This window comes from Rissa tridactyla, chromosome Z (assembly GCF_028500815.1).
Source record: "Rissa tridactyla isolate bRisTri1 chromosome Z, bRisTri1.patW.cur.20221130, whole genome shotgun sequence".
Taxonomy (NCBI): Eukaryota; Metazoa; Chordata; class Aves; order Charadriiformes; family Laridae; genus Rissa; species Rissa tridactyla.
The window spans coordinates 81652350-81674390 of NC_071497.1; the positions used below are offsets into that span (position 1 = coordinate 81652350).

Below are 22041 nucleotides of genomic sequence, written 5' to 3' on the forward strand. Positions count from 1 at the left end.
ACATGATTTTTAGCTGTATCAATGTGCTATTGAATGTGATTTGGAGCAGGCTTCATCTGCTTTGTGACTGGAGGCTTGCAAAGACTAAGTGGTTTACATTTCTCTTCTCTGAAGCCTTCTGGAAGCCCATGTATTCACTCTGCTTAACAGCACACATACCTGATCTCATTCTGTCTATCTTTTTGCTAAGTAGCTTTACCTGGTGACAAGGGTTGAGAAGAAATGCTGACACCTTTCAAAATGTTACTCCCATTTTAGAAGTCCTCAGCTTTTTCATGTTTTTTTTTCCTGAGCTCTGGCTATACACTGAATATCAGGGTCTGATACAGTTGGTCAAGAACAGATAATGAAAGTAAATCAGGGAAATCCCTGTAATTGGTCTAATAACTGCTGTAGAGCAAGAAATTCAGCTAATTGCTACTTAAATCCATTTAATTTTTATTATTTATTTTCAAGTTGGGGTCTAGTGGATGAATCGAGACTGAATTCTTGATACTATAAGATTACTCTTGGTTGACTCTCTCAAAGAGTGAGAGGCCTTGCAGAGGGATGCAGACAGACTGGAGCATGGAGCAACCATCAATGGCATGAAATTTAACAGGAACATATGCCAGATTTTGCACCTGGGCCAGAATAACGCTGGACACAAGTATAAACTTGGAAAGGGGTGGATGGAGAGCAGACCTTCAGAAAGGGATCTGGGGATGCTGATTGACAGTAGGCTCAATACGAGTCATCAGCGTGCCCTGGCAGCAAAGAGGGCAAACCACCAAAAACTGGGGCGCATCAAACAGTCAATAAATTAATTGACAGTACTCATCTATCTTTGAAAATTCAAACAGATAAAATGTATCTTCAGACACAAGCAGTCCTTCAAATATAGGTCATCATATATAAATCTGAATCTACATGACATATTTTACTGGTATGGCTGAAGATATTCCTTTTTGGAGGCTATCATGTGTAAGAAAGTGACAGGGATGAAGATGTATCATTCTGCTTTTGAAAATCTAGCCACCTAGTGAAATATACATTTACATCTGACTAAATACAGCTTCCTGTACAAGTCTGTCAAAGTCTGTGAAATTTTAGCAGGATACTGCTTGTACTAATCACAGCATTGGTCATCTGAGACTGGAATTGATAAGTAGTGTCACTAATGGAACTGCATAAATTCATGCCCGCTCCAGAGCTGCCACATTAAGAACATTGCTTCCTCCTCCCTGAACACATGAAAAACACATGTAAAGATCAATTATTTTCCAATAAATGACTGTCATAAGACTTAGAGAAAGTTTGGTGTTTGTAAACAAAAAAAGTGAGCAGTTCTGCACAAACATAAACATGAAGAAAAGAAGCAGATGATGTTAAATTTAGAAAGTATTAGAGATGTAGAATGAGGCAAAAAGTATGAGGTAAAAGAACATGACGCTGTTCTATACTGCAGTGATACAAGCATCATAATATGACACAGCTTTTGAAATGTAAAGAGAAATGCCTCTTCTTTGCACAATAGAAAAAAAGCTTTTTCTGTTTAACCTGAATATATTGAGAGAGAAAGAAGCATGGACAAAGAGGTAAAGGAATGAAAGTCTAGGAACAAGCAGTGCATGATTTGGGGTCCCTTACCTCAGTTATGCACCGTATGTTCAGCTCTGACACATGTGCACTAGCTGTTTACTCATATTGCGCCAGATGACTACACCACTTGTTTTCAGGAAAGTAATTTGTTCAACTCAATTACTGTAGTCATCCAGTAGATAGTTCAAATTACGTATCATCTGTCTCTTATGCAAAGTTCTCATTTCATTTGTCTCTTTGATTGTTTCAGATGCCACTTAGAGGAGATAACAAAAGGGCAGCATTTATCAAATATCACGATGATGTGCAAATTGGACTCCCATTCTGAGAGAGGAAAGATAATCTTGTGAATAAGACTCTGTCCTGCAACTTGGGAGCTCTATATTAATTTCTTGGACCCAATAATGGCTAATTGTACAGTTTCATTTCAGATTCTCCAAAGTATCTAGTCATGACACTACTCTAGTTCTTTCAGTTGAACACCCTGGTGAAAAAACTGAATCTCAACTGCAAGTTTAGAGAGAAGTACACATTACAGAGCCATTCTGCTTGCGGAATATTAAATTTTAATGTAAATGAGTAAGTGTCATAATAAATAAAGGTACAGCAACACCAGAATCGGCTGGAATTTATTTATCTTAGTAAGATAAGTATTTTAAAATTGGAATTTTCCTTAAAAAGAAAATTGTTGTTGATATAGGTCTATACGTCTTTCTGGAAATTAAGTGCTTTTTACCATCAGGGCAGAAATAAATTCCTTTGCACAACCCACTCCGTTAAATGAATTACTTTTTGTCATTATTTAGATAATTCAACTTTGTAACACATTATCTTTATTCTTGCATGAGAGACACAGAATTGTACTTGCTCTCTCCACAGAAATGCCAGAATTGTGGTACTCCATAAGTTTTCTGCTCTCTGGAGGAATTAATTGGCTTGAATCCAAAAGGAAAGAAGTATCATAAACTACAAAGTATTTGTTGTCTTGGGATGAATTTTTCATGCCCTTGGATCACTGACCGTGATGAATCTAGTGGCACAGAACAAGAGATCAATCAAGAACAAGTGCCAGCAAAAGTGAGCAGCACAGCAGATAAAGTGATATCGATGTCAGAAGATATGTCTACTCGGTGAAGCACTGACTCATCTTTCACCAAACTCTCTAAATATGGTGATGCCATTTTGAAACTGTTGACTTAACTTGATTCAGTGAAACTATGAATACCAAGTACCTATCTGGTAAGACTTCTCTGCCTGAATGCAAGCAAAGCAAAGCCTTGTATCCTGTCAGCTACCTTCAGTCCTACATTTCTGGAAATCTTAGATACTCTGTGATTAAAAATATTTCTTACAGAGATGTAGTCTGCGATATTTCTCCCTTATGGGATCCTTGAATGAATTTGTAGTAACATATGTTTTGTAGTGTTCTACAAAAATCTAAGGTACCTACTACAAGCAAAACTAACACTCTCTAAATAATAACTGATTCCCATTTTTGTTGCATGTAGAAGCTAAATTGTTTCAGTTGGAAAATGGATGGAAAGAAGATTGCAGGAGGACAGCAAGTGCTTACTATTTGTGTCACTGAAAATAAAAAACTCATAAATCTAACTTGCTTTTATAAAAGTAATTTAATAACTGGAAGCTTCACCTCTGGGCATGTTGAAGGCTACTGTATTGGCGATCACTGGTATTAGAACAGGGAGCTAAAAGAAACAAGCTTTTTAGACTGGGAACTGAAAAAGTCTCACATACCCAATGGATTAAGGTCTGAGGAAGACACACAAAAAACTGATCACTAGACTATATATTTTCAATTTAAAGGGGAGCATTATTGTCGCTGAAATTGTAGATGGTTTTAACAGAGGAAGAATATCTTCAAAACAAGTTTAAGTGAAGCCATCATATATAGACATATTATATAAAAAAGTTCCTATTCTGCAATAATAGGAACTGATACTGAATACAACAATTTATCATGTTCAAGAACTCTCCACAACTATTACAGCCACCCCTACCAACATTTGAATTCTGGCTATTCCCACCTATCCTTTGGCAACTAGTCATCCTAGTTGCCTAGTCATCTAGGCTTCTCTCAAACAATGGAAGACATTAAATATCTCTAGGATTGTGCAACTTGCTCTGTCAACCATAGAGAGACCCTACCTATCTAGACTTGGATAACATTTCCAGAAGCTGATATTAGGCAAGATGAATTTAAGCACTGTAACCTAAATTTCTCCCCACAGAGTTTCCTGCACGCTTCTTTCTGGGAAATCCCAGAGCTGCCTGAATCTTGAACACCTAATTAGTTCTTTCATATTTAGGTCTACCAACATTTAAAATAAACTATTAATTGTCTTTTGGAGTTTCAATTTGGGAGGAATTCTCAAAGAAGAGGAATAACACAGGATCCTGACAAAAACATGGCCAAGAAGAAACTGGCTGTGCCTCCTCATCTGCTCAGTAATTCAGTAGTTGTAGCAAGTAGGCATTCATGGTTCCTTTTCTGTTTGAGGAGATACACACTAATTTCACTCTAGTTTACCAAAATGTGTTACAAACTCTCTTTCCTTGAATCATTATGTCTAGTTGTAACATTTTTACAGAATTTATCTTAGTGTTTATCACGTTTGTCTTAATTTGCTTATTGAGATGACCTGGACTCTAAAGAAATTGCTGCATGAAGTTCAAAGAACTTGTCACCTGGTACCAGTCACAGAACTATGCTGCACGTGATGACCCATTGTGGCTTAAGTATCTACTAAGATGCATCATTTAATAGCTTTTTAAAAGTATTCTGCATTTGAATTTCAGAAAGCTTGTTTCCTACAAAGGAAGGCAAATATCTCTGGTCTCATTTTACAGATAGGCAACAGAAGCAGAGAGATGGGGTGTACACCAGATCATAAAACACAATAAAAACATGCTTGCAATATCTTTCTGACTTCCACCAGTGTAAGTATCAACTGCCACAATAACAATACCAGTGATGTGATTGTTACACATCATGCAGCTTACGTTTCTTTTTATTTATAAGTAAAAGCTGAGGTCATCAATCATACAGATTTACATATTTAAAAACTGAAAATTAAAATCCAGTCCCAGATTTATGACTGTCTGGGCGCTACTAGTTCACTCAACCTTTTTGTTTCTTTTCAATGCCCAAAAACTAACAAATAAATGCAGAGCTCATAAAAATATGTATGAGCCAAGATGGTGACAGGGGAAACAACACAGAAATACACAGCCTCAAGCTACAGTCATAAGCACTACATTAGACCAAATGAAATAGTGAAGAAAATAATTTTTTAATTACTTATATATTATTTTATTAAAATTATGTCCATCAAATTAACTTAATCAAAAGAAAGTGGGATAAAACTTCATCTGCCTTCCAGAACTGGCACTTCAGTCAGTTTTGTCACTGCATACTTTGATACTGACTACCGGGGCTGTTAAGTACATGGTAATGATCTTTGGGAATCACCATTCAGAACTGGCCATTCCTTGCCATAGAGCAGATATAAAGATTTGGCGAGAATGCTGACAAGGCACAGAAACTACCACACTTTGAAAAATACCACCTGGACATTAAGAAGTGCAGCCAGTATCAGAGAGATGACGAGAGCTGCAGTGGGAAGGCAGCACTGCTTTCCTCCTCTTGTGTCTATTCTGCATGGCACCAAAATTGCCTGGGACACTGCAGCTGACCCATTCCACTGTCCCAGCTGCGCTGCACTGTGTCTGATTTCTCCATGTGGTTGATATTGGCTCAGAGTTACTGAGCTGTAATAGAACAGCTAAACTGAATGGTCTTAGACTTCAAAAGCAGTTTGGCTTCCCAGACTGACTTTCAAATACAGTGCAGCATGGAGAATCCCGGGACAGAATTGAAGACTTGGTTTGGAGGATGAGTGAAATACTGGCCGGTGCTGACCTGCACTATGGGTTTCAGCAGATTCCTTCCAGGAAAAACAGTTCAAAGTGATTTAAGTGATTTGGAACTATAGGTACTTTAGCAGTGGCACCAAATGTTAGCGATACTGACCCACATTCTACCAATTATGATTTAATGATGCTATAAATATGGCATTCTTCATTTCAACTGCACAAAAAAGTAGCATGCCATAAATTTCCTCTTGTGTGAAAAAGCTACAAGAACTCTGCAAGTACCTTGGCACCTGACTGCAAGACTCAGATGGATTCAATGCTGGTGCTCCCCAGAAACAAGTGAGACTGCGTCTGGACTACAAATATTTCTGAACCACTGTGTGTACCGCAGAGATGGCTTACAAGTAAGCCATACGTGTGCAAGCTGTACAGCAGAACTGCCTCCATGCCACCAAGATGCCCATCTGTAATTATATTCCAACATAGATGTTTCTAAGAAAAGTGAGGAAAAAACAAAGAAACAACAGATAGTTTTGCAAGAGCAAAATTATAAACAAGGGGAAAAGAGAAGGAAAATCATGATGGCCCCCACTGGTTTTGGGGCCTTCGACAGCAACTCATCAAAACACAAGAACATGGCAGTACCAACATATGATTAATACGATATAAACATGATGTCACAGACACAAACTACAAAGAAAAATTAAACCTCCTTTACTCAGTTTCAGACTATAAATTGCAGTACTGGGTCTGGCTGGGGTGGAGTTAATTTTCTTCGTGGCAGCCTGTATAGTGGTATGTTTTGGATCTGTAACTCAAGCAGTGCTGATAATACACCCATGTTTTGCCTATTGCTGAACAATGCTTGCGCAGCAACAAGGCATTTTCTTTTTCCTGCTCTGCACCCAGCATATTGGCTAGGGGTAGGCAAGAAAATGGTAAAAGGCACAGCTAAGCCAAACTGACCAAAGAGCTATTCCATTTCTTATGATGTCATGCTCAGAAATAAAAGCTCAAGGAAAGCAGGAGGAAGCGGGGACTTTCGTGGTTATGGCTGTAACCATTATATCTGCTGAGGCCCTGCTTTTCAGGAAATGGCTAAAAATCTGCCTGCCAAAGGTAGGCAGAAGCAGTGAATAAATTCTTTATCTTCCTTGCTGCTTGCCTGCAGCTTTTACTTCAGCTATTTAACTGTTATTTCGAGGCACAAGTCTTCTCACCTTCCCCGTTCTCTCTTTTATGTAGTAGGACAGGGGAGCGAGCAAGTGATGGGGTGGGTGGCTGTTGGCTGGAGTCAATCCACCATAAGTGCTTACCAAAAAACTTATGTCTTAAACTCTAGAAACTTTTTTGTAACCCAGGAACATATACCCTGTTAGCTATTCTCTTCCATAATGTACAAAACATGCTTGAGATTCTTTTTCCTAGAAATTCTGTTATAAATTCTATTATAATATTTGCTGGGCAAAAGATTATTTGATACTTCTCCCCAAATATACAGAAATCACTGGAGTAACTCCTACATCTTCCCCTCTCTCTGTTCCATCGCATTTAACCATGCACTGTTTTAACTGTTTCAGTACAGATTTTTGGGTGGGCAGGCAGAACACAGGGGACAAGACATTCTATGTTAATTTCAAAGACAGAGTCAGGAACAAAGGCGGATTTCTTTCTTCAGCTGCATAATTTTTCCCTGTTTCTCTCCCTCCCCACCTACTCCGGTGTGAGTGGCTTCCTGATTTAGATGCATGCATTTGGATGGAAATCTCAGCATAAGAAAAAAGAACTGTGTTCTTTCTGCTCTACTGCTAAGGTCAAGCAAAGATCCTGCGTTAAGCTGCCAGTTTTCTGTGTGGTACGTGAGGCAGCACGGAACACAAATTGTATTTCCACTCTCTCCCTTCAGCTCTTCTTTTAAACGCCACAATACTGACAGTAATCACTAAGCTGAACAGACAGGACACAGAAGACACCGACGGAACAAATAAGCCCCATCATATCTTGGTTTTCCAGTGCTAAAGTAAACAAATATATATTTGGTTATCAGTTTAGCTAGAGAAGCTTCTGAAGATAGGTAAGTTTTTAACATTGGGTCATTGTGGGAAACTCGTCGTATGTTAAGCATCCTGAAATTAATATAAATATAGCAATAAATCAGAAATGTAAAAAATTTAAAATTGGAATGGAACAACTATTTCACAAGAGATTATCAATCTAAGCTCTTCAACACTGCTGTATTCCTGGTAAAATATTTTATTAGCAGGAAAGACACTTAAAGTAAGTTTATGAAAAAGATTAAAATAATTTTGAAAGATAGCATGGGCTCCACATGCTGTACTAACATAAGCAAGTGGTATTTTACATTTCGCACATCCTCATAAATTCTACCATATACTTGAAGGGAGACCCTGCAAGAAAATAGAGCTAAAAGTGAGAGGAAAGAAATAAAACTCAGAAGCAAGTAATTCTAACGCCAACTTCTTAATGATTTTTTAGCAACCCGTTATACACTAAACCTGACAAGAATTATTCATAGCATTTGCCTATTGTATTGAACTGTGAGCCAGGGAAATCTTTGATTCCCTCAGAAACTTTCATCACGGTGCAAGGTGGTATTCTGTCCACCCAGGTCATTTCCTGAGCAATCACGTCTACTACAGCCTATCTAATCTGTTCCCAACCCACATCCTGCTTTTGATGTGACTAAATTAACATCAGTGGTGTCAAAGATATTCCCATCGCTTCCAACCCTGTGAAGTATTCACTGCCTACAATTTTTGTCAACTTCATTGGAGATACTCAGAGTCAGGAAGGGAACAGTTAAAAATTTCTTGGAACAAAAAAATTAAATTTCTGCCCTTTTCCTGATAATAAACAAGGAGAAATACACTTCATTCATGCTTATAAATGTATTTGAATTAGACCATCATAAAGTATCCCAACATACAAAAATGGTTTAACTAATACTTGAAACTTAATATACTAATACTTATCCAGCAGATACAGTTATGCTTTAGAAACGTATGATACAGCTTCACAAATTGGTTTGATCCCAAGTTCTTTTTTCAAAAATGGCATTGAGGAATAAAGGCTTTCTTTCACCAAATAATTCTATTCTTTAAACATACTGTCACTGTCAATCAGCAGAAGTGGTTATCTCACTGGATTTTGCAGAGCTTTCTATAATTCTTTGAATAACACATTGGCACTAACAACTCTTTTCCTTAAAGAATGAAAATGCACGTTACTTCACACTTAAATAAATCTTACATGAGTATGTTTCAATGATATGTGTATTTAAATGTGTTTATAGTCACTGGGATTTTGTTTTGATTTTTCCTCCTGCCACCATTTGTCCACATTTGATTATAAGGAGGTAGCTGTTTGTTTACAGGCAAGTGTGATGAGCAGAAAAGCTAGGGAATGAGAGCAAAGGTAACAGCTGGGACACAAAGAATAAGAGAAAACATATAGAAATACTTATCTTTTTGGTTTACATCTTGACATTTTTCCCAGTTTGGGGAAAAACGGAACTTAATTTTATTACCTAGTACTGACTGAAATACATCTCTAGTACCACTGCGATTCATTATTTTATTTGATATTTTGGGGTGTGGATGGGAATAATTCTTCAAAGAACAGAGAAGAGTCTGCTGACAAATGCTGGTCCTCTCATTGATTTCACTAGGTGCTAAGTACTAAGGCTGGGGTCCACAGACTCCTCTCGGTTCTGGATGACTGTAAGAAACTATACAGAGAAGAATTTATATTAATGTTAGATTTACACAGCCTTGTCCATAGCTGAGGCAAGCTTCTACAGCACCTGAAGGACTGGAAAAAAAAGCGCCATGCCAAGAAAATTTGTGTTGCTTCCTCTCCAGCTACCTGTTCTAGAAAGCCAGCAGGGTAGAAACATGGGATAAGAAGTCACACAAGCAGCATAAAAATGCAGTAACATGACCTCTGTACACTTTTTGGACACCAATACCTGCAGAAGATGTTGGGGTATAACCATGGACCAATAGCATCTAGTAGGATAAGCACAATGAAAAGACAGCACCTGAAACCTATGCGCTTTGAAGTATGAACTACTGCCCTTTGATTCTATCTGTTTACTCCCTTATAATTATTTTTACTCATCTTTATCTACTTTTCTGTTTTCTCAACCTTTTTCCTGAACCTCTGGTTGGTTTTTTTTTTTCTAATTTCTTGTTCTCTATTCTTAGTTGTTCCTCTCTGTTACGTTTCTCCCTCACACTGCTTGGTTTGTTTCTTTTATATATTTTGATGTGTTTGGTTTTTTGTGTTGGTTTTTTTTTTTCTAACCTCAAATATCACAGCCATTTGTCATTTTGGGCATGTTCTCTGAAAAAAAAAAGTGGAATTTTATGTGATTTACTACTTCTTGTTATGGCAGACATTCAATAACTTTTAAGTATCTCAATTAATTTTCACGGAGGAAAGATGTAAGAAATGGGTCCTTCAATTTCCACTTTTCTAAAAACAGAGGAGTAAACAGAGTACCCACTGAAGGACAGACTATGATGTAAATTCACAGCTACTATTAGACACTGGAAAATCCACTGAAACCACTGTAAGTGAAAGAAAGGCATAGGAAACCAGGTTTCTGGACCTCATGGGAGGATACTTGATTACTGCGATAGATTGCTCTTTCATCTCCTCTATTCGCAGTAGAGAAATAAAGTGTCTCTAGAGCATACCTACAAATATAAGGAGAACTCATGAGGCCCGGGAATACATACTTTGGGTGTATGCAGAGGCACATACTGTATGAAGCAGACCTCTGGTATAGTGCTTGTGATGAATGAACAGACAACCCTGTCACCAGACAACCTAAGTAAGATTGTTCACTGTGTAGAAAATGTCTAACAATTACTTTTTATTTAAATTGAGAAAGGAACATCATTTCTGTTTATTAAAGTTCCAGACAAAATTTTAGAGAAGAGGAAACTTTACAGCCTGCCTGTCATTCTGCACAATTTAAGAAGATAAGAGTTCTGCTGATTTGAAACAATGAAGAATTTGACAATATTTGGTTTTGGTTTTGAACATTCTGAGTAAAAATCTTAGACAACGGTATATTTTTTGCAAGCTGCTAAAGACACATTTCTGTAAAGACACTGCAGTCCTGTTCAGCAGGCAACAGTTCAGCATGACACAACTGTCATGCAGGTAGTAGGCTAGTAAAATTACTAAAGGAATAATAGTATCTGACAGAGAATAAGAATTTAATCTTTGGATCCTTTATTTTGTGCATGTGAAAATGGACAAGAATTGCAGATTACAAAACTCCATCGCACTTCAACAAGATTGCAAGGAAAGAAGTTAAACAACGGCTCTTCTCATAACTGTAGTCAGTGTAAGCTAAAGTACTACATGCATCAGTCTCTCAGCTGCTGACAGCTTTTACTTTACAAAAGCTTATGAAATTAATTTTTAAAATTGGGTGGGTCCACCTTTGAGTCCCCTGAAATAACTAGTTTAGTTCTTGGGTTTCATCTGAATGAAAAAATGAAACACTGCTTTACAACATGTTAACTGAGTTGAAAACATACCTTGTTTGGAGACCAGAATCACAATAGCCCAACTTGGCAACTGCTGATACAGTCTGTTATGCACACACACACACACATACACACACTGTTCTTTTTGGATATTCTCCACACAACTTGAAATAAAGTGGTTTTAGACAGAGTCTCCACTGGGATCTGGTTAGCGGGTGGGTAATGCATTAGCAAATCACTATAGCTTGCAGCAAGCTGTCTTCCCAAGATAGAAAGACCTGTGAAACTGGGACCCTGCACAATGCTTTGGTAAAACTCGATACCTGTCAGTGGAGCTTGTGAGCATGATGAGTCTTCTAGCTTCTAGGAAAAAAAAAATGGAGAGACTTGCACGCATAAAGGGAGACTAATTAAAGTCAATGAACAAATTGAAAGTGGAAAAGGATTACCAGAGGAATGGAAAGAAATAAAATGGAAAGTGTGGAAGAAAAGAAGATGAAAGCAGCAAGAGAAGGAAAAGAATAAATCTTTCCTAATTTTGCTTTCAAGAATGTCCCTAATGGATTTAATCTCATCCAAATTCTAGCAGAGAGCATGTGTTGAAAATGCTGCAGATGGCTCAGCTCAGCAGCAGGGATGGCTTGGAAGGGAAACAATTCCTGTGGCTGCCCCACCAGACTGTTTACAGCAAAGATACCGACAGTGCCCAGTCATTGTCATGAAACAATGCTTGTTCCCTTATTTGAGACCTCAATCTGGGCATTTCAAATGACAGACTTGTGTGTGTTGGAAACCAGGAGGGTCCTTGATAGTTCAATTCCTGTTATTGAGAAACAGCCCAGAAGGTTTCCTATTTCTTAAGAGCAAGCAGTACGAATGAGAAAAGCCAAGCAGTATGCATCTCACTGAAATTCTCACTGTGTAAGTGAAGCTTTCTTTCAGTAAATCACACCAGGAAAAGCAGATTCATTAATATAACCTTCCATGAGTTCTAATCACTTCACATCATTGTTCACTTAGAAGAGGTTTAGATGAAGGTCCCGCATCAGTATATCCCACTTCCATCAGCAGAACAGAGAACAGTTATTTTGCAAGTGGTGAGCTAAAAGATCTACGTACCTTGCACCTGCGCAGCTTCCCAACATATACATTAGGTGGCCATTACTGTTAGGGTACCACCTCAGCATGTTTCCAGTTATACAGGAGCCCTTATACTCTAAAGGATACACTTCAGCTCTGTGTGAGGCAACATAAAGCACTTGTTTTGTACACAACAAACAAGTCCAGTCTTGAGACGAGCCTTAGCATCTCTCTTAAGCAGTCTGAACATAAAGAAAGATGCTGCTTATACACATCAATAATGCCAGATCAACCACAAGTCCAGATAATTTTTAACACATTTCATAACTTTGAGGATGACAGTAGTCCTTTTCCTCTATAAAAGGGTTTGAAGACTCTAAGCGCTTTTCCCAGTCAGGTATATTTGCTCGTTAATGCTCAATCTCTGTAATGTATTATTCTATCTTAAATTAGCAAAACCAAGTACACTAATACAACTTTTACCTACCTGTTTCTTTCAAAGACTATTCCACAATCTCCTCCATTTGCTTTTAAGCAAATGGTTAAGGATACATACTGCTCTTATTAACCAAAGGAATTCAGGCATGAAGGTCTCATACATCTCTAATTATACATGTTCTAATTCTAATTTTACCACTTAACTGATTACTCTCCATTAAGCAATTCTTGTCCCTTTCCTCCTCAAATTTTGGAAAATGTCTTCTTCTATTGATATTTATTTCCTTCAAATATCATACATTCTCTGTCCCCTGTGCCAAAGGGGCACAGACAGTGACAAGCCCACTTGCTAGCCTCATCCAAATGGATATTCATCATCTCGGTGTTATGATGGGAGAAGCTGGACAGATCAGCCCATTCACATTACAGCTGCATCCAGACCCATTTACATTAAATCACTTTATACATATGCAAGTTGCACAACAAAGAATCATGGACTACTGGTTGAGAGAGTTATTTAAATATAGTCATACTAATTTGTTATTATAAATCATATTGTGTCTGCCCTTTTATCATCTCTGTTGGTCTTCTCTGAACTGTCACCTATTTATTAGATGGCTTCTGCTATCGAAGAAACCAGAACTGCAGACAGCTTTCTCAGTAGCCCAGTGGTATCTCATATGCAGAAACCATCCTATTAAATGCAGGAGACATAATGGAATCCTCCACCCTTCCAGCCATTGAATTATGTGAACTGGCAAAATAATGAAAACATCTTTAACTCTTTTCCCTGGGGCAAATAATTCTGGCCACCAGGTCTGCCTATAGTCAAGGAAATTAATGAATAAGCAATGTTTTTAATCCTTTCAAGTGGATAACAAACGCACTAAAGATAAATGACAAATATTGGAAACGAGTCCAGAATTATTTGAATCATCAGCTTCAGTAGTAACAACCCAGTAAAATACTTCCAAAATAGGATAACACATATGGAAATGCAGAATTCAGGTCATCATTAGAGATGTGATAGCACAGGTGACTACATTGGGGGAAAGACCAAGTAACATAAGGGTTACTGCAGATATTTCTCTGTATGTGATCTCTGTGAACTATACCTGAACAAAAGAATTCATTATTCTCAGAGGAACAAAAAAGGACTGTCAAGAGGAAACCAGTAAGCAATATTTCTTCTAGTAAGAGCACTAAAAGAACAGCATGGCAAGTTTTGAAATTCATATTCAGAAAGTGATGTGGAAATACTTAGGCACTCAAATTAAGGATACAAAATAAGCAGAAAAATAAGCTTCTAGAAGTGAGGTTTCACATGCTTAATGTATTTGAAAAGCAAGAAGATCAAGATGTGGACTGATCATTGTCTATAGGTATTAACACATAGGAAAATAAGAAAATAGGGAGTTTTTTAAAGTTGTTAATAAAGAACTTAAAATGGCTAGAAATTGGAATTACACAAAATCAAGCTTGGCATGAATTCAATAACCTATCTGTAAAGGTAATTAAAACACAAGAGCAGTTTTGTTATCAAAGATCACAAATATATCAGAACTCTGTATTCATAAAGTCTCCAGTGCTTAATCTGGTTTATGGGAAAAACTGGAAGCTGCCCATAGCCAGGAATGTGGTTGTCTGTCATTTATGGGCCTTCTCTACAATCTTTTTTTTTCATGGAGAAAATACAACCTACACAACCATCAATCTGCATATAACATTTGTAATTCTTCATTAAAACTATGACCGTAATTCAGTTTACAGTATCTCAGACATGACAAACTTTGCTGGCAGCTTCCAGTGTTCATTTGGGATTTTTTCTCCATAGATACATAATTGTCAAGAAGTATTACTATATCTTTGGGGTTTTACCACTGTTAGTATTCTATTCTTTCCTCCTCCTTCCCCAGCCTTGCACTGACACTTTGACATCAGCTCACAGCTGATCACAGGTTACAGTCAGTACTATGAAGTGATCAAAGGAATTTATATGTCATTTTGACTGATCAATACCCTAATGCTTTCAAAACTATTACCAAGCAAGGACATTTTTCTCTAGTAAATAAACAGATATCCTTTTTTTAAATATTTTTGCTTCATTTGAACTAGTATCATTAATTATTTTCCTGAAATTACTAGGGTCTTATACTTGGCCGTAAAAATTCATGTTACCTTTTTTCAAACAGAGGATGATAAGGAAACAAGCATTTCTTTTCAAAGGGATGCAGATATGTGTCTTTATTAATTGGGTATCTCAATTTCTACTCCAGTTAAAAAAAAAAAAACCCATGGTTATTTGTTCAGTCACAGGAGAAGGAGCACCACATTAGACACCAAAAACTATACTTATGTTTAATTTTTTGGGGAAAAAAGGCAATTTGGTTTGCCTTAATTGTAATCCACAGCATATCCAGACACTTGAAAGGCTACTTTTTCCCCCTTAACTCATACTGAGCAGCAACTTAATCCACTTTCATTCTGGCTATCGGTTTGGCTCAGAAAACAATAGAAGGCCAGATTCTTTCCTTTGATCCATTCACTAGGCATTTAGGGAAGCATAGCTGTATCTGAGAACGGATTGAGGAAAAACAAAAACCAAACCAAATCAAACTCCCCACCAGAAAAAAAAAAAACAAAAACTGCCGAGAAGGCGTTTGATCAATGTATGAAGTGTTTGCTACAATACTGAGCCTTGTGATGGTGTAAGAACACCATCAGCAGACCCAAATGGTACTTTTCAACTTTAGCTCTTTTGATGCCAGTGGAATCTCTATCTTTGCTCCTCATCCCTTTCCATTGTAGCCTGGATCATATGCTAATTTATCTCCAAAGCATTAACAAACAGCTGGAGTGAGACACTTCTCCAGTACACACTCCCTGGTGCTACCTCTATTTACTGGGGACTCTTGTTATGAGGACATGCTTGAAAAGAATAACCACAGAGTTCACTTTATCTAGGCAGAATAAGAGGTTGATCACATAAATAAAAGAAACTTGGGGATTTAGTTTGAACCATAGTAAAAAAGTTCCCACATCACAAAAACCATTTTTGTTTTCACACATTTTGGAACTTTTTTTGTACACACAATCCTGAAATGAATTGGATGCATCACCTGTACTTGTAGAAATACGGCATTTGTGCAACAGTGGCAAAAAACAAAACAAAACAAAACAAGGAAATCAATGGGGTAAGCATGAATCCCCTAACTAGTTCAGGTTGAGAAACACATTTCTTCATACTTTTCCTCTAACAATCCTAGAAGAATCTTTTCTTAATTCTTTCTCTTCCCCTCTTTTTTATTTTCTTTAAGATTGAAGTCTAGAAATATGTACCTAAATGTTTTCCAAACCTGTATATTAAAACTAAAAATATATTAGTCTTACAAAAATCTTGGGGTAATTATTTGACAATTCCTTTTTTTTTTTTTTTTTTGCAGTGGCAACAAATAAACTGGCAATCAGTCTGAGAAATAAATCTTGAAAAATGCATATTTTCTCTAAGATAAAAAAAACCCAACTTATAAGCAACAAATATTCATTAGTTTTTGAATGTTTAAAAAATTCCTCTTCTCATCTAAAGTGCAACTTTTGCAGGACAGATAGCATGAAATTCACTTTGCATCTGTGATACACTCATTCTATGGAGAAACATGTAATTCCATTTACCAGGAAAAACAGTAGATTATCTTCACCTTTAAATAAAGCAACTTTAAATAGCATTAGGGGGAAAGAAAAAAAAAAAACACGACAAAACGAAACAAACAAACAAAAAAACTAGAAACATTTTCCTTCAGGCAAGATAGATTATGCTGCAATCTGATCAACAGTTAAAGGATGCCTAGATAATAACAATTTTTCATTAGACAGAGGTTTTCTATTTTATTCAGTTGCACAGGTACATCAATTTGTCTGTTCCTTTTGGTAGCCACTGTGCAACCCCTCGGTTAATTGTTGCTAATGTTTTGCAGAGTGTACTACAGTTAATTATTGTTATTAGTGTAATTAGTTTGCTAAATATAAGCCAACAATGCATGGTCTCAGCATTTAACTTCTCTTTGTGTATATTTTTTGTAACACTGAAAAATAGAGTTAAACCCAGAGGTCTGAGCTCCATCAGACTAGGGACCATGTGAGTACAAGATTCACTGTCCAGATGCAGATCTCTGAAGGCAGTTGTAAGGAAAACCAGTTTCAAAACCAATAAGATTCTTAGGGTTTAAACCCTACATTACGTAACTTGAGGTAGGTTTGAACAGTACTGAGCTCACCTGAGATTTGTCATCAAACGAGATAAAACCAAGTGTAAAAATATATTTTTTTTTAAATTTAAATTTACCTGTCATTAGAAATGTGTAATTTCAGTACGAAGTATAATCAAATGAGAGTCATTAATTTTATTTTGTTTTATTTCAGTTCAGTTCAGTTGGGTTTAATTCCTGGTTCTAGCCTAATTTGGGGCTGAACTTGCAGCAGAGTGTATAGCTGTTCTTGATGTCAGACACAACCCACACAAAGTAATAAATTAGCATATTACTCTGAAAACAAAAATAGTTCTATTTTCAGAAGCCTTAGAAAGGATACCTCATTCTAGGGAATCTATAAGCTATACTTATAGCACAGAAATTCCCAGCAAGATTTACATATAGCTTTGTACATTTTAAGTAATCACCACTATTACCTGTTTTTTCTGAACAGGTAATAGTGGTGGGTTATGCCCCTATAAAATAGTGTCAGAGATTTTTATTTATTTATTTATTTTTCTGGGACTGATCTTGAAATGCGAGGACCCTTAATTAACAATTCTTAAACCATTTTTCGTGTACATGTCATTACTCTGGATGTGGTGGGTATCAGACTTGGATGTGCTGAGTTTATCTTCTATTACCAATTCTTGTGAAATTTCTGCTACACTGAATAGTCCAAATAACAGGATGTTGGCTGTCCTCCTGAATGGTCTGCCATCTTGGAACACAGAACTGCAGACACAAGCCTGGCAACCCAAAGCAAATATTCTATAAACACGAGCATCAAAAGAACATCCGCTGTTGGTGTCTTCTTCCTCATTCCTTCTTGCCTACACATGCAATCACCACCCTCAGCCCCCTGTAATGAGCATGCAATTTTCAATGCAAAGACCTTCATACACACAGTATGAAGTGGCACAGTAAGAGAGCAGAAGAGGATGGGAAACAAGGTCAAAATGCCCAGGGGATCTCCAGAAGTGAATATGTCAAGGGCAAAAAGAAATCTTATAACATTTCTGTAGCTTGGTTCTTTAGGAATTTTTCCAAACTTGAATTCTTTAATATTGAACAAGATGAGGAATCTTAAGGCTTTAATCCAAAAGAGGTTTCCCACTCAGAAACTTAATTCCAGCTGTTACTATGTTACTATGACTTAAAAAGAGAATGAGGAAGGAGAAGAAGGGGAAAAAACACAGGTTATTATTAATACATCATCCCATATGTCACTTATCTATCAAACTCTAAATTGAAGATCAAACTTTTTTGAATCTCCCATCCTTATTCTACTCTGACACTGTTTTGTGGCTAAATTCATGATTTCCTGGACAGCTGAATCTAGGTCATTAGAGAAAAGCAGAGCTCATCTTCGAGAATGAAAGTAGTCATTCAGGCCTTTTTCTGCATTTAATCCAATGTAAATTAATCCTGACTATACATCAGTTAGAATGAGTTCATAATTTATGGAATTACATAAATTTTCTCTTATCTCTATCAGAATTCTATCAGCTGCACTATCTTTCAGGATTCTACTGAATTATTTCATGCCCAGTCCACACTGGAAGTTCATAGTCAGTAAATGATGAACAGCCCACCTCCTTTCTTCTAGACTCTTAATTCTCAGTTGCCGTTTTTTTCCCCCAGAAGTTTCACTTTTGTGAAAACAACTGAAGGTTTTCATTAATTGCCATTGGATGTCATGGCTATCCATTTCATCCTATTTTATTTCTCTAGATCACACATATACCCAATTCTTTTTGAATAATTACGTGGCCCTCAGCTTTGGAGATCTATCATTACCTTTGAAGGTTTCAAGGTTTTATTTTCATTAAATCAACACCTAATATTTTTTTGAGCAAGGAGATTTGAATAAACTTAATTTGTGCTTCACAACACTTATCTAATAGTAAATGGTAACTCTAAAATTTCCTCAATGTGTATATAAAATTTGGCTTTTGTGATTCAGTTGTACTATTAATATGGTATAGATTGTAATATCTTTTGCTTTGGTGAATGAGTCTTCAAAATGACATTGTTCTTTCAATAATATGTTTGGACAAAATTGCTGCCATCTTTTGGATGCACTAAGAGAAAAAAAAAAAAAAAAGAAAGGAAAAAAAAATGACATTTTACTGAAAGTTCCAGCTGACACATCCTGGATACCTGACATACTGGAAAGTTACTCCGAGATAACCAATATTTTCTTCTTTTCAATTTTATATAGTGATCATAACATAACATCTGTGCAAGAATTGTTTGCTTGGTTAAGCAATACTGATGAGAAATAGCTTTCACTGAAAGATGTGCCACTGAAGTTGAAGTCAAACGTAACAAGAAAACAGAGATTGCGGACACAGAGAGGAAATTATATCCACTCCCAATATTTAATTTTTTGCATCTGTACCTTGTCTTGTTGTCTGAATGTAAAATAAAACTTCTTTGGTCTAAACAATTATTACAGTTTAGTGTGACAGCTTTTATATCCTGAAATTTCTTTCAAATTTAGCCTGGATATGTTATATTATCCTATTTTTTGTTGTTTGTTTTCTTCTTCTCTGTTTCTTTTGAATTTACAGAAGATGTAATCAAATTCTTGTTGTATGGCTAGCTCAAAACACTGGCTTCTGAGGCAAACACTGCACGTTCAGCAAAGTCTTTTTAAGAAAAGAGAATGTGTCAGTGAGAATAAATCAAAGATGATAATATCTGGGAAAAAGAAAACACTGTCTGGAGAAAATAATGACTCCTCTGAATAGATACTATTGTCAGACACTAGCATATCTTGCCAGCACTGGACAGTGATATTAAAATATGCTTCAAATCTACCTTATCGCCTGGAGTGAGACTCAGACACACATTCTGTAACTGTCCGGACACGAGAGAAGACTAAGACCAGCTGAGCCATAAAGACACTCAGAAAAAAAGTCAAAAGAAGATGTGGTGAAGAAAACAGAGACACTGTAGGCATCCTCCACACTTTGCACTGTACAGATGACTTTGCAGCTAGTTTCATTTCTGCTTGGGCGCAAGGACTGGCAGGCCCGCAAGTTATGTCCACACTAACCAGCAAAACATCACCCCCCACCAAGTGTTAGAGTGACATGACCACTCGCTCTTAAACTCACAGCAGCAAGCTCACCACTCTCTCCTCATATACAACGGAGCCAAGATCAGTTTTACAAAAATATCCAATTATAAAGTCTTATAGTATTTCAGTCTGTAATAAATTAAGCTGACTCATTGCCCCAATCATGAATTATAGTCTTTTATGCAAGAGAAAGAGGAATGAAAGCCCTCATTAAACAACGTTCTTGTTCTGTAAACTTTACACTCCCCGTTCACCCCTTCTCCCCAAAAATGCTATTGCTCAAACTTACCGCTTTTGCCAACTCCCCCTGCTCCTAGCATCACCACCTTGTACTCTCTGGAGCCTGCTGAAGAATTGCTGGAGGTGCTGATCATTTCATTTTCTAGCTCCATCTTGCACGAGGCAGAAAAAGGGAGCAAAAGGGAAGAAAAAGCAACTGACAGGTGCTTTCCCTGATCTTAAACAACTATAAAAGCTGTGTTAGGAAAAGAAAAAAAAAAAGCAGAAAGGAAAGGTATAATGCAAGAGGTACGATTTATCAGCCTCACACTCGCTGCTGTGCCTGTGTTAGCTGGAGAAGGTCTCATAGCAACCACTTTAACAGCTTCCAATAAAAATCTTTCTCTGCCCCCTCCCAGCTCGGTATCATTCTCTGTGTTTCTTTTCCTGGACAGAAGCAGTTTTGTGAGGCTCAAGAGCCCTGGTACCTCTGGGTGTTGCTGTGTTGTTGGAATCAAATTAAGCAGAGCCTCCAGAAAAAGAAAATGGATCACATTTCTTAATTATGATCCTTGTTATTCTATGTAGCACTTGCTTGAATCTTAAACAATAATAAAACAGATCAGAGAACCTCCTTGCCACCTTGGAGTTAAATACTAATCCTACGTTCACCAAGTTTGCTTGATTTACATTTAATACTATTAAAAGTGAAACAAGCAACAACTTTTAAGTCTTTGTTCTTCATGATGCTTATTGCAAAGGACAGAAGTTTTCTAAGGTTAGGTTTGCCCACAGATCAATTCTCTTTTAGTTCAGTTTGCATCAATTATTTACAGGAATAAACTTTTTGAAAAAAGGTTTGTATTTTTCTTTTTTCCCCCACAAAATTTCAGAAGAAGATTGGGACTGAAGGGAGGGGGAAAGATCCAGAACATATCCATGTAAGCAAAGAATAAAACCAAACTGTTATAAGCATTTCGTACTAACTTCAAGTGGTTTATCTGTTCAGATCAAATAAATAAGAAAAGAAGAAAGCAAAACCTTTGTGAATGACATCCAGCCTGAAAATCTCCCATTAGAAATATTCAGTGACAACTTATAAAAAAACCCTGCAGCTCTTCATTTCTGATGATATCCTTAATAGATTTAGTATATATAAAGAATGTGATAAGTAATAAGACACTTTCCCAGCTTTAACTGTTATACAAAATTTTTGAGGACCAAAACGAGATGAAATTATTGAGACAGGGAAATAGAAGCAGGGGAAGCAACTAGTAAAGTATGTCCAATTATTTCACAGTGAGTAAACAGGAATATACACAGGAATATAGAATTAAAAGTTGAAATCAAAAGGAAAAAAAAAATCATAGCCTGATTAAGGACATGATTTAAAGAAAGTTAGGAAGGAGGCGAAAAAGTATACAAGGGTATATGTATGCAAGACAATTTAATGGACTAAGAAAATACATGATTAAAGAGAAGAGACACATAGGTATGATAATAGAACTATAATTAGAATGGAGAAGGTGAACAGGACATGAATATTCATTTTGCCTCTTAACACAAAAATTATGAAACCTCAGATGAAACAGACAGGAGCTGGGTTCAAAACCAAAGTACTTACAAGAGTCACGCTGACTTAAGGAACTTCTCTCCACTTGATGTATTGGGCAGTAAAAATGAACTTGTAATGAAAGAGAATTTAAATACAAAGTAATACAAAATCCATTGTGGACTATTAAACTGATTAAGAAATACTTAAGGCTCACACCAACAGATCCTGGGAAAACACTGAAGAATCAAAGTATGATGGTCTGTTTTCAACTACATAGAAAAAGCAGAAGTAGAGCCACTGTGTTCTGAGAACTTCAAAATGAGGATCTGCTACTGTTGTCATGCAGGATTTCTGTAATAACTATGCTGTGAGCAGCTTTGTACTGTCAGGGCTGGGTGGCTGTATTGATGCCTG

General features: G+C 36.8%; 1 protein-coding gene across 1 annotated transcript in view; it reads right to left on the minus strand.

Moving 5' to 3' along the window:
* RIT2 (Ras like without CAAX 2) overlaps positions 1–20245 on the minus strand; it is a 192732-nt gene extending 172487 nt beyond the window's left edge. Inside the window, exon 1 of the mRNA XM_054185924.1 lies at positions 20143–20245. Within this exon, the coding sequence (XP_054041899.1) occupies positions 20143–20245 (103 nt within the window). The remainder of the gene's footprint in view (positions 1–20142) is intronic.
* Between the last annotated feature and the right edge of the window lie 1796 nt (positions 20246–22041).